At 39.2% G+C, this 14978-nt stretch overlaps 1 protein-coding gene across 5 annotated transcripts in view; it reads left to right on the top strand.

The window, feature by feature from the left end:
- LOC101162554 (A-type potassium channel modulatory protein DPP6) overlaps positions 1–14978 on the top strand; it is an 88243-nt gene that overhangs the window by 57333 nt on the left and 15932 nt on the right. For all 5 annotated transcript variants that reach the window (XM_020711112.3, XM_078935225.1, XM_011486874.4 and 2 more), the window contains 5 exons: positions 4105–4203; positions 12981–13075; positions 13150–13224; positions 13314–13366; positions 13712–13793. In XM_020711112.3, the coding sequence (XP_020566771.1) occupies positions 4105–4203; positions 12981–13075; positions 13150–13224; positions 13314–13366; positions 13712–13793 (404 nt within the window). The remainder of the gene's footprint in view (positions 1–4104; positions 4204–12980; positions 13076–13149; positions 13225–13313; positions 13367–13711; positions 13794–14978) is intronic.

The raw sequence follows: 14978 nt of genomic DNA, 5'->3' as shown, positions 1-14978 counted from the left end.
ACATACTAAAGGAAGCAGAACTTCTCTCTTTTGCTGTGAGACCTGGTTTATTTCCTACGATTTTGTCTCTGGGGGAAAAAAAGTCTCTATTTTTCTGCAAAATAAAAATAAGTCTGAACCTTTCAGATTCAAAGAATAAAACTCACCCGACAATACCCCCTACTTCTTTAAGAGAGTCAGGTTGTCAGGTCTGCACATTTTCTACATTTTTATGACAAGGAAAGTGTTCTTAACTGCAGGTCTTGCAATATTTTATCTAGGTTTTCAATAAATGTCAAGTATTAAAGTTTTTTTTTAAGGCACAGACTTTAGCATCAACTTTAATAAAAAAATTAATAAAAACACCTAGAAAGTTTTCAGACTCATATCAGGCTCACTATGTTTTTGTGAAAACGCTTTTGTTTGCAGTGTCTAACCAACAAAATATTTCATTTATAAATCGTTTATACAAAAAATAGTTGCCTTGAAAATAAGTTTGCATTTTATCACAAGTTACAAGTTTGATTTTTTTTTACAGAACAGCCACAGGCTTCTGGAAAACAACTACAATTTCGATAATTGGCCTTGGTAAATGTACGGTTTGGCCAAAGGGGTTGCAGGTTACAGTAATAGACAGGAATTTACATTAGAGATACACAGCAACACAAAAACGAGGTCTGAAAATTTTGAGAGAAAATCATCTGTCCATTTCATTGGAGCCATGACATAACACTCCAACAAATGTCACTGAAGCCTGCTTTATTTATGGGAAACCATAATAGGCATGTATCCATGGTGATAAGAGAGAAGAGCGCTCAGACACACCAATTTAGAGGTTTTAGCATACAGTTTTCTTCACACACGAATAGTATTTGATATTGCCGAGTCATACAACTGCAGTTTTCTGCAGGCAGCTATCCGACGACCTTTCAGTAGGCCAACACTTGTTTTTTTTTAGGTATCTTTGGATGGAGCCTGGATGCTAGCTTTAGAATGGCACAGAATCATCTTTCTGATAATGGATGTTTTAAAGTATTAAGACGTCCTGGCCTGTTTAATGGAGATGATTATACAGTAATAGCTCCAGTCGTTTTTCAGATCTGCACATCAGATACAATTAGCCTCCTGCTGGGAATCGGCTTTCTCCCTTTCCTCCTTACCGGAGAGGAAGTTTTCTCAGTGTATTTAACATTCATAAACAAGGTTTTACATTATGTATTTGTAGCGACAAAATACAAAAATGGTTACAGATTCGGTTCAAGAAGAACACGCCATCGGATTATCTCATAGTGGGCACAGAAAACATGGCAACATTTCACACATATCCGGGAGCCAGGGATCATATCACATCTGAGCCTGGGGGTGTCCGTGTCCCGGTGGCGTGGGTCCTGGCCCATGGGCGCTGGACTTCTTCATATTTTCCAACTGCGGGTGAGCCTGGTCGGGCCATATTTATGACACCCCTTGGGGACCCTCGCTTCTCTTGGGCGTCCTCCTCCTGGGCGGAAGGGCCGCCCCCTGCCTTGCTCTCTCCTAGACTAACCGTGGCCTGGGGGGGGCTGCCTGGAGCATGGGGGCGGGTCTTCCCTGGGGTGCCTTGACTTGTGCCTGGGGCTGGGGCGGGGGGATGCTCAGGACTCCTGGGTGGTGGTGGGCTGTCTGTCTGGGGCTTGGGGTGCCCCCCTGGGGCAGGGCCCGTCGTTGGGCGTGGTGGGGAGGCTGCTCTATGGGTCGGCCTGGGGATTTCCCTCTCTACCCCCTGCGCCCCCCTGCTTTCTGGCATTGGGGGCCGCTGTGGCGGTCCCGCTGGCCCTGCCCGGGGTGGCAGATGTGGTTGCCCGGCGGGCAGTCCTTCTGTACCTGCTGTACTGTACGGGTGTTGGGGGGTCCTGGCTGCCGCTGCTGCTCCGGTGGGGGCCTTGGTGGGGGGGCGGCTTGGTTCTTTCCCTCTTTTTACATTCCATCATCCACCCCAGAAGAATATAAACACTCACTCGAGCACAGGTGCCATCTCACCTTTGCACAAACAGTTTGCGTGACTGAATGAAATGTTTCACATGTGCGTCTGAATGCATAAGTAAGCGTGTGTGAATGTTAGTGGTAGTATGTCCATGTAGACTTGTTTGTGTGCGAACAGTTTTGGAGCCAACAGGTGTGTTTGTAACATTTGTGTGTGTGTGGATAGGTCCCGCCCATTTTAGATTTTTCCTGCATCTTATCCCGTCAGTTGTGATTATAAAGCTCCAGCAACTCGTTGCTTTCTGACATGATCTTACCCTCGCTACTATAATCTAATAATACTAATACTATAATCTAATACTATAATCAGCACGGGGGCACCTCAAGGGACTGTGCTCTCCCCATTCCTGTTTACCCTGTACACATCAGACTTCACCTACAACTCCCACCACTGTCATCTGCAGAAGTTCTCAGATGACAGTGCCATTGTGGGCTGTGTATCAGGGGGGGATGAGCAGGAGTACAGGGGGGTCATCACTGACTTTGTTAGCTGGTGTGAAGTTACACCAGCAAGACAAAGGAGCTGATACTGGACTTCAAGAGGTCCTCACCATCACTGTCACCGGTGAACATCCAGGCTTCAGACATTGAGGTCGTGGACACATTTAAATATCTGGGTGTTCACCTGAACAACAGACTGGACTGGTCCAACAACACGGATGCTCTGTACAGGAGAGGCCAGAGTCGCCTTCACCTGCTGAGGAGACTGAGGTCGTTTGGCGTGTGCAGACAGCTGCTGAGGACCTTTTACGACACTGTGGTGGCCTCAGTGGTCCTTTATGGAATTGTGTGCTGGGCGGGGGGCAGTGCAGGCAGAGACTTGAAGAGGCTTAACAAACTGGTTAGGAGGGCCGGCTCTGTCCTGGGCTGCACACTTGAGTCCATCGAGGAGGTGGTGGACAGGAGGGTGTTAGCTAAGCTGACATCCATCATGGATAACCCCTCCCACCCCCTGCACAAAACTGTAGAGGCGCTGACCAGCTCCTTCAGCACAAGACTGTTGCACCCTCAGTGTAAGAAGGAGCGCTACCGCAGGTCATTCCTCCCCACAGCCATCAGACTGTACAACACCGTGTCAAAGTGACACTCCACGGTCCCAGGGGTGTTTTTCTGTTTAGTCATTGATTCATTTACTTTTGTTGTAGTTGTTGTTTTTCAATTTTAAATTGTTTTTTGTTCCTGAACAGTTGTTTGTTTTTGTTCTTGGTGTGAACTTCATTAGTTATTTCTGTATTTTGAAAAATTTGTAATGTTTCTTTACAGTTTACATGTTTTGCAGACCGCATGTTTTTTACACTTTTGCAGCTGTATTTATTTAATATTTATTTCTTTATTTAATAAGAATCTCATTTTTGATAATAATTTTTCATAATAATTTTAGTAATATTTTTAATTATCTAATATAAATGTAATTTGTGATGTCCTTTATTGATGTTATATTATATAGATTATTTCTGAATGTCGTGTTGCTGCCACAGATAAATGAAATTTCCCCATTGTGGGATTAATAAAGTCATCTATCTATCTATCTATCTATCTATCTAATCACCCCCCTCCCCCCCTCCCCTTATCTGTCATCCCTCTCTCTTCTTTCTTCCTTTTCTTTTCCGTCCGGTCCAACAAAAAATATTTACAAATATAATTAACATGAATAAAGTTTAGTTGAAATTACAAAAGCGGTTTATTTAAATATACATCTGGTGTATCAGAAGATTCATAACCCCTGTTGTAAAAGTAAAATATGTCCAACACAAAAGGCTTTCAGCTCTCATTTGTTTGCTTAGTTGTTGGACAGGACAAGTTTAAAAAAAATAAATAAATAACAAAATAAACATTTCACACATATCGGAACTTCTCTCTTTGTCCAATTCCTCATTTTAATTTTTGTGTAAGACACAAATACACAGCGGAGAAAAAGATTAGGATTTATGGGCTCTCAAATCATAAAAACAACAGCAGTGGTTGAAAATTATGTATTTTTCATCACTTTTGCTAAAACAGGAAGAACCAAAAATTTAAGTTTAATCAAAACTTGACAGAACGTTCAAATTATTCCTTCAACATCTTATCATTTATGTATTTTTCTTTTGCTTCCTCACCTGACAGGTGAAGACGACAGCCTCGCCCTTAAAAAGAAGATAACCATAGAAGATGTCTTTGGTCCAGACCTTCACATCCATGATCCGGATGCTAAGTGGCTCAGCGGTGAGTAAACTCTCTGGTTGTGTCAGAATTCCTTCCCCACTCACTAAATAATGTGCATTCACCGTTATGTAGGGGTGTCCAAATCTACATTTCCAAAAATTGAGTACCCCAGACATTTCCCAGAATTCTGCGAAAAATCAGTTTGCATCAATGCACACTAGATTGGCAAATATGGACCATAATGTTTTGTGTTCTATGGACAAAAATGCATAATTTTTTTTCATAAGCCATCCAAGTTATCATCACAGCACAGTGCATTCATAAATAGTCCTCGTAAAATGATCGCATTTATAAGGTTTTTAATTTGGGAAATCGGTAATGCCATATTTGCCGTTAGAAAAAGGTTGTGAGCACGGTGTCCGAATTGCTTTCAATTAATACGCTGGATTGTCCAGCACTTTATAATTTTTTAGTAGTTATGGAGTTATAACCAATGATGTTTAAAGTCCTGCGCCGAAAAATGTGAGATTTCAGGTCCTAATGCAGTGAGCTGCAGCGTGTCAACTTGAATGCATATGATTGAAAATTTAGAAGAGCCCACCACAGAGCCAGATCAGAGATCAGGTTTCCTTGCTGGGTTTCTCTGTGACCTTGCAGAGTCTACAGTCTGCCATGTGCGTGCTGTGGTTACAGGACAGAAATGAGAGAGATCAGCGGTAAACAGAAAGGTTTTCTGGTTCAGCTTTCAAAAATAAAAACAAGCAAAATAAGAACTCAAATCCACTTCAATGTCTTTGTTAAATAAAACAACAAACAATCCCGGAAAAGGTTTTATGAAACAGCCTCTTTGTGCAGCTAAAAAACAAACAACAACTCTAACCTAATAAAGCCAGAAGTTTTCCATAACCCTGATTTCCTCTTTTGACAACAAAGTAGATGCAACACAATACAGAGTGTTTCAGATAATTGGCTGTTTTTGGCTGGGGTGTTTTGCATTCACCGCCACTAAATGTGAGCTTTAAAACTAATTTAGCATAACGTTTGCCTGACTCACGGTGAGGAATTCAAAATTGAACAGATGTTCAATGGAGCGGCTCGCTGTGGCCTTTCCAACCTTTCAAGAGTAATGAGATGGAAGCTTCCACCTGAGCTGCAGTTTGCTGGAGGAGTCACCTGGGCGCCTCCTGGTGTTCAGCAGGAACATTTCCCCGCACGGTCACAGAACAATCAGTGCTTCTCTTCTCTTGCATTGTGGGACTGCAGTGTGCATCAGCAGCCGGTAAAATGGTGAAGTTCATGCACAAAGACTCTGTTCAAATCGGTTGGGACTTTTCTTTATTGAATTCATTTTAATAATATAATTTGCCTTGTAGTTTCAAAAGGAACACTTTCATTGTCAAACAAGGTTGAGTCTTTTTTGCAGTGAACTTAGGTCAAATGTATTCATTTAAATTAAATTACTGTATCTTCTGAAAAATTTCAAGGTTGATGTTAAAGCATTTCAGTGTTCTCCTACAAAATAAAATGCAGAACTTTTTTTTTAGTTTGGACATAGTTGATTTTGAATTAATCTTTTTCCTTTTAGTTAAATAACAATATTTAAGTACTTAGTTCAGTATAAAGCCAAATAAAATAAAAGATGAAAACAAAAACATTGACTTTAGTATTTTTATAAACAGTTCAACAAAAGTAAACTTTTGTTTTTTCAAAAATGTGTCTTGCATTGATTAGCTTTGTCTATTATCTTTACTGCTGTGCTACTAAGCAGCATTATTTTTTTCCACTTTTTATTGCGAGAAAAAAACCCAACTATAGATGGAATTATATTGCTTCATTAAAAGTTACCAAAATTTATGAAATGTGACATGTTTGTTATTTGAAGAATTAAGAACCACATCTGTGCTTAAAAAGTTGATACAGGTCAGCTTTATAAAAATTACTAAAAATAAAGATGGCTCATATTTTGAGACTAAATTTGAATTTAAGTATAAACATTATTTATTGCGTATGTGATGTTTGTTTCGATGTTTCTGTACCTTTGATTGTGGAATAAAACTAAGTTAAAAAAAAGAAAGAAACAGAATTGTATAAATCCCTCAAGGGGAAATTCCCCCCAAATTAAAATTGGTTTTTGTAAATCACAGAACAATCAGACAGACAACAGAAACACAAATAGAGTTTAAGGTTGTCTGCGGAGCAGCCGTGAAGAGACCCCCTTTGTTTAAAGTGAGTATAAATGGGTTACAAGAGAACGTAAGGTCAGTGGCTCCAAAAAAGTCTTATCTCAACACTATTTAGTTAAGTTTGTCTTTCTTGAAGAGAGAAAAACATCTAGTTCGTCTGTTTTTGAGTTATTTTTGTAATATTTAAGAACTTTAATTGTGTCCTTCTGCTTTTTGCCTTATGACATTTAATTGTGTTACTTGCATAAATACAGTCCTTCACAAAGTATTTGCGAGCGACCGGGTAATTTTAAATAATTTTTAATTATTTAATATGAATGTCATTTGTGATGTCCTTTTTTGATGTTATATTATATAGATTATTTCTGAATGTCGTTCTTGCTGCCACAGATAAATGAAATTTCCCCATTGTGGGATTAATAAAGTCATCCATCCATCCATCCATCCATCCATCCATCCATCCATCCATCCATCCATATGCACAGATAAATATAGATTAGATATAGATTGAATCATAAAATCAGTTGTTTTATATGGTGTCTTAATATGACTATGGCCAAACAAGGCAGCTGTACATTAAAAGCTCAAATTCTTAAAACTATTAAAAGAATAAAACAGTTAAGTTGCAACATAGTAAAGTATAAAAGAAATAGGATCATAAAATCCCACTCGAATCTCATGCTCTGTCAAATGCTTGTCTATAAATATGTATTTTAAGAAGTTTAAAAAAAAAGGTCAGTGAGGATGTTACATAAACTATTGTCAATGTTACAATGTTGATAATTCTGAACCTGGTGAGTCTGAACAGGAATAAGCCGGTATAGAAAAGTGATGGATGGAAATATTTCTGATTAAAATATTTGGACAAAGATGTCAGACTGTACATTTAGGAGCGGTAACAAGCCTCCTTTAAAACTTCACTTCTTTTTTTTATCAATTAGAAGCAACAACTGTTAGATTGACCTAGAAGGGCGGGAAGTAGTTATGTCCAATTTCTTGTAGTTACAGATGTTACCACCTGATTAACAAAAAATGGAGGACATCCTCGTGTGTGAGTGCACTCATCCACATCAGGGTTTAAAAGCTTTGCAGCATCTGATGAAATTCTGGCAAACTATTGTGTGTCGTTGCATTTGTCTCTTAAATTATTGGAATCAGCTCCCATTTGGTACTAATGACCTTCTGATAAGAAACCCAGAGGGATTACCTCACTCTTCAGAACCCTCATCAATATTTCCCATGCTTCATTCAAAGCGTGGGTAATTGATCTGTGTTCCCTTTGATCGCCTCTGCAGCCTTCACATTCACCTCCTGGTTTCTCACCCAGATTCAAAGACAAAAGATTCCACTTTCTCATTGATGTCTTAAAGACAAAGGCGTCACTGTCTGTCTGGCATTCATACTTTGGAGATATAACAGAATAAAAAAGTTGGAGTTTTTCCCCGTTATTTCCCTATTAGTGTTTTGGTCTAAGTCTGAGAAAAGAAACTCATTTCATTAAAGACTGATCAACTTTTGATCTAATTTCAAAGCGTTCCCAGTGGTGCTTTGATTATAATTATGCCTTTTTTTGGGCCAAAGTCAAAAATCCTGTGACCTCCGAGTTGTGGACGGGACCACTGGTGCAGAGGAACTCCGCTCCCCTTTCCCTACCTGTTGCTGAGGACTCTCTGTATATGCACTCCCTCACTAGCCTACAGCCCCTCCTGACCCCAACCTAACATTACTGGTGCATTGGCATTGGAACCTTCCAGCCTCACAGGTTTGAGTCTGACGGCAGTTCGGAGGAGGCAAACAAAGACGTACATGGATTTATTTGTCTCTAGATGGACGCATCAGAAGCTTGTGACCCGCCAAGCTGTTTTTCATACGCCATTTTTTATCCGCTCCTGATTTACAAACATTTGAAAAAAGAAATACTCAGAAATGTAATTTTTTAGCTTAATTTTCCTTAAATTTGTCTTCCATCATCAGAAAAATGGCACAAGAACATGTTTCATTTAACCTTTATTTACCCAGGAATTGTCCCATTGAGATTAAGAATCTCTTTTTCGAGGGAGTCCTGGCTAGAGGGGAAACAATAAATTACATTTACAATAAAAATGTCAACATTAAAAACAAATAAAAATTAGAACTCATGTAAAACAGGTACAGTTAAAAGTGACTTTCTCCTCAAATTTCAGCTTGGATTTAAAAATATTCAGAGGAATGAGTTCTTTTAATTTCCATCTTTTCTGTAGAGTGTTCCATGTGGAGGGGGCAGAAAAGACAAAAGCCTTTTTCCCCAGTTCTGTACGAGCAAATGGAACGGCGAGCGATAGATGGTCATTTGAGCGCAGTCCGTATGATTCCACAGTCCTCAGCTTGATCAGGCTGCAAATGTAGGAAGGTAAAAGTCCAAGAAGAGATTTGTAAATAAAAATGCACCAGTGTGTGAACCTCCTGGTGGACAGAGAAGACCATCCCACTCGAGAGTACAGTTCACAATGATGAGTCGAGGCCTTGCAGTTTGTCACAAACCTCAAAGCGGCGTGATACACAGAATCAATCTTACTCAAACATTGGGCTGTTGCATTCATATATAAAAGGTCTCCATAATCTAAAATGGATAAGAAAGTTGCTGTGACAAGTCGTTTTTTAATCCCAAATGAAAAACAACACTTGTTTCGAAATAAAAAACCCAGTTTCAATTTCAGTTTCCTAACAAGATTTTCAATGTGGGGCTTGAATGAGAGTGCATCATCAATCAAGATTCCCAGATATTTGTACACGTGAACCAACTCAATTTCATTTCCTTCTAGAGTGGAAACTGTAAGGAAACCCTGTGGTGTTTTTCTAGAGTTTCAGAACAGCATTAATTTGGTTTTGTCTGCATTAACCGTTAATTTTAGCTGGAGAAATGTGTGCTGTACCGTATCAAAAGCTTTTTGCAGATATTTAACAGCAGTGGTAGGGGATGGGTCAAAGCAGTAAATAATTGTGTCATCAGCATAAAAATGCATATTTGCATGAGACACATTTTGATCTATATTATTTATATACATGACAAATAGGAGGGGTCCTAATACAGAACCCTGTGGCACCCCCGTGTGTACATTTAAGAATTCAGAACACAAACCGTCCTGTCTAACACATTGGGTTCTGTTCTTCATGTAATTTGTGAGCCAGGAGACTGCATGATCTGAAAGGCCAAAACTGATAAGTCTTTGTTTTAACACAATGTGATCCACAGTGTCAAATGCTTTTGATAAATCAATGAAGAGTGCAGCACAGTACTGCTTATTGTCAAGAGCAACAAGAATGTCATTTATCACTTTTGTAGCAGCAGTAATGGTACTGTGCTGTTAAAACATGCTAATGCTAATGATGTTAAAACAACAACACAATTTTAATCAGAGTGGGTCTTTTTTTGGAATGTTTTGTGTTCTTGCTTTATTTTATATATTCAGTGTTTCTAAACCACGCTCAACTGTGCGTTGCATTATTTGTTTTGTAGCTGTGCTTTAATCTCCAACTCTGCCTTCAAAGATCCTCCCCATGTTCAGTGTGAGCGCTTGATCCACTACTTTGCTCAAGGGCGCACAAAAACAACTCAATACAGAGAAAGTGATTCGGTAATTATTAATAAGCAATCTTAAGAGAGTGATGCAACGCACGACTGTAGCGTATGATCTTTCATTACGGGAGAAATGAAAGATCAAATAATGGTTAAGTCATGAGGAATTAATGTATCATTACCAATTTTCTTTTATTTAAAATAAATCAGTAACTCTCAGGATGAGACAGATGACTTGGATCAATTTAATGGCTGACTATTACCCAATAATTTACTAATATAGTTGCTGTTCCATGACACAAAGCTCTTAGGAATTATTGAGAAAGCATCAGTGTTTAGAGGCAGACAAACAGTGAAACTCAAACCTATTATTTTGGGTAGTTTAACTGAAATATTAAAGTAGTTTTAAATGGTACAAATATACAGGGACTGTGAGGAAAAAACAGATCTTTTCAACAATGATTTAGAGATTTATATAATTTTCAGAAAAATATGTAAAAAATTGAGGAGAAGGGAAAAAATAGAATGCTGAAACAGTTTATAAAACTGACAGATAAATGAAATCTCCCCTCAGGTTGTGGCCACAGGTTTTTGCAGTTTTTTTTTTTATTGAGCTTTTTCTGTTCGTCATTGTGCCTTTTTTTCTTTTTTTTTTTTTTCCAATTTTCACCTCCATCTAACCTTCTTTTCTCCCTTCTCTTTGCTTACACCAACCATCCTCCTTTTCTGCGTCCTCCTTATGGTCCTCTTGTAATTCTTGGTAGCTCCAACCTCAGCATCCTTTTAACAAATCATCACCGTTTCCCCTCCCGACGTATCTCTGCCTGCTTCCATGCATTTATCTCCCCAACATCTTACATGATCTGTTTTTCTGATGGATTCCTGATCCTATCCATCCTCGTCACTCCCAAAAAGAACCTCAACATCATCATCTCTGCTGCCTCCAGCTCTGCCTCCTATCTCTGCATCAGAGTCTCAAAACCAAGAACACGGCTCCTTTCACCACAGTTTTCTACTCCTTTCCTTTCATTCTTGCTGACACTCATAGTTCAAATATCCCGCCTGAAACCTTCCTCCACCTGTTTACCTCTACACCTCTTTCCCCACACTCTCATTTTCTCTGGACTGTTGACCCCAACTATTTAAAAGTCCTCCACCCTCTTCACCTCTGCTCCCTGCAACTCCACCGTTCTACTTGAGTTCCTCTTACAGACACTGCGGTTTCTAACAGGTAAAAAATTGGTTCAACGAAATGAAAAAAACATTTTTTTGAAAACATTTGCTCTGATATCAATCCTGCTCTGCAGCATTTTTCCACCTTATAGAATATCACCTAACAGTCAAAAGCAGAGATCAATCTTGAAACTCCATCCGTAACTCTGCTTCTTTAGAATCAATTTAGGTATTCCATTCTAGATCAACTTTGCACTGATTATTGCTAATCCATCTGATTGTTTTCTCTTTACATTTTTACATTTATTTTAGGTAACTTGAGTTAAAAAAAATTTTACCCACTGAGATTTAGAAATAGAAAAGTTTTCATAACTTTTATAAACCTGGATGTGTTTTGAGGAAAGTTTTAGTCAGATTTTAATTTCTACCCCTCCTCACCACAAAACCAGTGTTTCTTCAAGTCAACATCATGCCAAAGATATACAAATATATTCAATAAAACCATATTGGGAAAAATAAAATGAAGATTTTTCTGATGTTTCCATCTCGCGTTAAGATGCAAAAAAGTAATTTCAACACTACTTTCACAAAAAAAACAAAATCCAAACATAACCACACATGTGTATCATTTCACAAGAAACATTTAACTGAGGCGTTGGGGTCAGTGATATATTGCTGGAAAATGTATTTTCATTTTTTTTAAGTTTAATTTACTTGATCTTGATTTCACTTAGAAACTTGAACGAAAATCAGCTGGAAAAAAGATTCTAAATGCTTTTCTCTTTTAAATAAATTGTCTGACTGGAGAATTATTGACGTTGTGTTTGGAAAAGACAAGTTTTTATTTTTTACTGAGTAAAATGACTAAAACTAAGAGTCTCCTTCAAAAAGGATGCTCAAATCGATCACATTAAAAGGGAAAAGAATGTTCTGTTCTTTTTCAAATATCAGCTGGAACAGAGGATGCACTTAAAATGGAGCAATGATTGATCATTTATGATTAAAGACTAGAAAAACTTGGAGTGCACACATTTTTGTAAATTTTGTATGCTGTAAGTTCATGCTTTTATACCAATGTAGAAATATTTACAACAGAACTGAACTCATTTAGGATCCCTTTTTTGTTGTCTTGATGCAAGGTTGTGTATCTTATGCAGTCCAGAATTATACTCTTACAGTTGTAAATGTACTCTTTGTAGTCCAAGTATGTACTTTTAAAGTTTGACTGTGTCAGTTCTGTATCTTGGAATGGTACATGGGAAAAACATTCCTTCTCAAACCAAGTTGACAGACAGACAGACAGACAGACATCCCTTCCTGTGTACCACGACGTTTGCCAACAGGGTTCAGGAAAGAAAAGAGATTTCTTTAAAGAAATGAGATGAATTACTTTTTAGTCCTCTCCAGATTGACGGATGGATTTTCTTCCCATCTTTTGCTTTCAAACATTTTTTTTGCACATAACCAAGGCTTTAAATACACGCTTCATGCAGAAAATATTTTAAGGTTTTTGCTTTTATACATCTGTTCTTTTCAAGCACTTTTCCATGTGACTGCCTTTTCAGCCATTGTTACTGTTCAGATTTTTAAGAAACTGAAATGACACCCAGCAGCATAGTTAGAACATTTTGTTGGGGGGGCAGAAGACTCTGGAAGAGTGGGAAATAACAGCAGAATGGAGGGCCATTACAAATGAAAGAATCAAAAATAAGTATTTCAAAGACGTTGTAGTACTATTATTAATATTAAAATAGTATTTTTTTTAGCTATTAAAATATTGCTTTAGTTATTTTTGCAAAGGTGAAAGAAGTTTGTATTATAGATTTCTTCATCTTTGTCAATAGCACAAATATGGACTTAAAAAGGGGGTAAGTCCTCCCGATGACAGCTAACTTTGATTTCTGTTTTTCGTTTGTCGTTGGTAGAGAATGAATTGATGTTCCGATCAAGGAACGGGAATGTCATCAGGCTCAACGTCGAAACAAAAGAAACGAGGACCGTCGTGCCCAAGCAGCTCTTCGTGAGTCCAGTTGTCTTCTGCTGTGATGCTGGTCATGTTCCAGTGTTTTGATTCATCCTGTCACTCCCATCCAGGACAGATCCAAGGCCTCCAAGTACCAAGTGTCCCCAGACATGCAGCATGTCCTGTTTGCCTTTGATGTGAAACCAGTAAGAGGAATCTACCTGCTGTCTCCTACAGTATTTGTGTCTTTATCCATTTTATTTGTCATTGACTGTGTTTCTGTTTTGTTTTCCAGATCTACCAACACTCCTATGTGGCCAAGTACATTATTTACAGCCTTGTGAAACAGTAAGAACCTCCTCAGTTGTTTTTGCCGCCTGTCTCCTTCCTCTCACGGATCTTTGAATGGACAGTATGCCCTCACTCTGACCTCAGTTCACTGACGTCAGTCACATTTATCTGCCCTTAATGCCTCCCTATGGGAAAACCTTTCAGTTCAGTTCAGCACAGGAAGCTACATTCTGCTTTTTAAATTCTCCATCTCTTCCTTTCCGTTTCAAGATGAGCAACATTTTCTAATAACATCTCAAAAACGTGCCCTTCTTCTAAGACCTGAATGGAGATTAGTCCTCAGAGATGCAACATTGGAGTGCAAATGAGTTTATTGATCGTTATTGTGACCACCCCCTACAGGGACAGTTGGCCTCTAAATCCTCCTGAGGTTCAAGAAGCTGTTCTCCAGTTTGCCGGATGGGGACCTCAAGGCCAACAGCTGGTAAGGAGGCCGCCTCCCTGAATATGTGTGAACTGCACATCGCAGCAGCTCAACGTTAGTGGAAACAGACAAACGCTGTGGTAATGAGATATCTTTGTTCTCCATAATCACAGCATTGTTGGTTCTAGCAGCTCTGTGTTCCATCAATGTCAGCTAAAGTCGTTTTTCTCTGTGAGGACTCATGAAAGAGCGAATCCACAGTGGCAGATGGCATCTCAGTGCCCCAACTGGTGGTTTGGGCCGTGAAGTTTTATGGGGATGGCTGTCTACAGATGACACTGACCCAGGCTATGTGCTGCTCTTGCTTATCTTGATGAGGACGTAATGTGAATGTTCAATTACGGAAGACATTAAGTCAAACAGGGGTTTTTCAATCTTCACCAGAACTAACTTATTCAGTTTGTTGGAACAATACAAAGCAGAGTAACATTCAATTCACTCCATTCTTTCTTAGCCTTAGTCACAACTGCCCTGATTGGCAGGTACGGGCTTTCTGTGGGTAAAAAAAATGGACAAACCTGTACAGGGCACGCAGGTGGCCACACAAAACTTTAAGATTGTTGACTAATCGACTAGCCCATAGAACAAAAATGTGAGTGACCGGTTGTAGTGAACATTTAAACAACACATATGTGTTAGCAGGAGTGAAGTAGGTTAGACGCAGGAATGCCATGTGGAGTTTTCACTTTTCCAACCCCCGGGAAACCTGTGCACAACGCAAAAGGCCTGTTAGTGCTGTTCAAGTGGTAAGTGCGCATTCCAGGTGCACCCTATGACATGTTGTTTTTGCAGTCTGACTGAATCAGAATGTAGTTTGTGTGGGCCTACAGGAATCCTACAGGCACTTACGTATCACCTGCACATCCCGTGCAAGCAGTCAGTAGGGACCCATCGTACTAATGACTAGAGTGTGGCGTAAGGGCATCACTTCACAAATGCATGGAACTTACATAATTCTTACAAACACTTTATCATACACTTAACACTCGCATGACTATCGTACATTCCATTTTTGTGACTTACGGGCCTCTAAGACCTACAAGACACGCCTGTGCTCCTCTAAAGATGCGGCCCCCTCTTGTCTACCACTCTCGAACAACCCAAATACCTACGGCACCGGTAGGGGTCAAATCCTCGTGAGGGTGCAAGTGACTGAGGCATTAACAGAAGGAGGCTGTGGCCAAT

Source organism: Oryzias latipes, chromosome 17 (genome assembly GCF_053564925.1).
Source record: "Oryzias latipes strain Hd-rR chromosome 17, Olatipes_Hd-rR_3.1".
Lineage (NCBI taxonomy): Eukaryota > Metazoa > Chordata > Actinopteri > Beloniformes > Adrianichthyidae > Oryzias > Oryzias latipes.
This window is presented reverse-complemented; position numbering and strand designations above follow the sequence as displayed.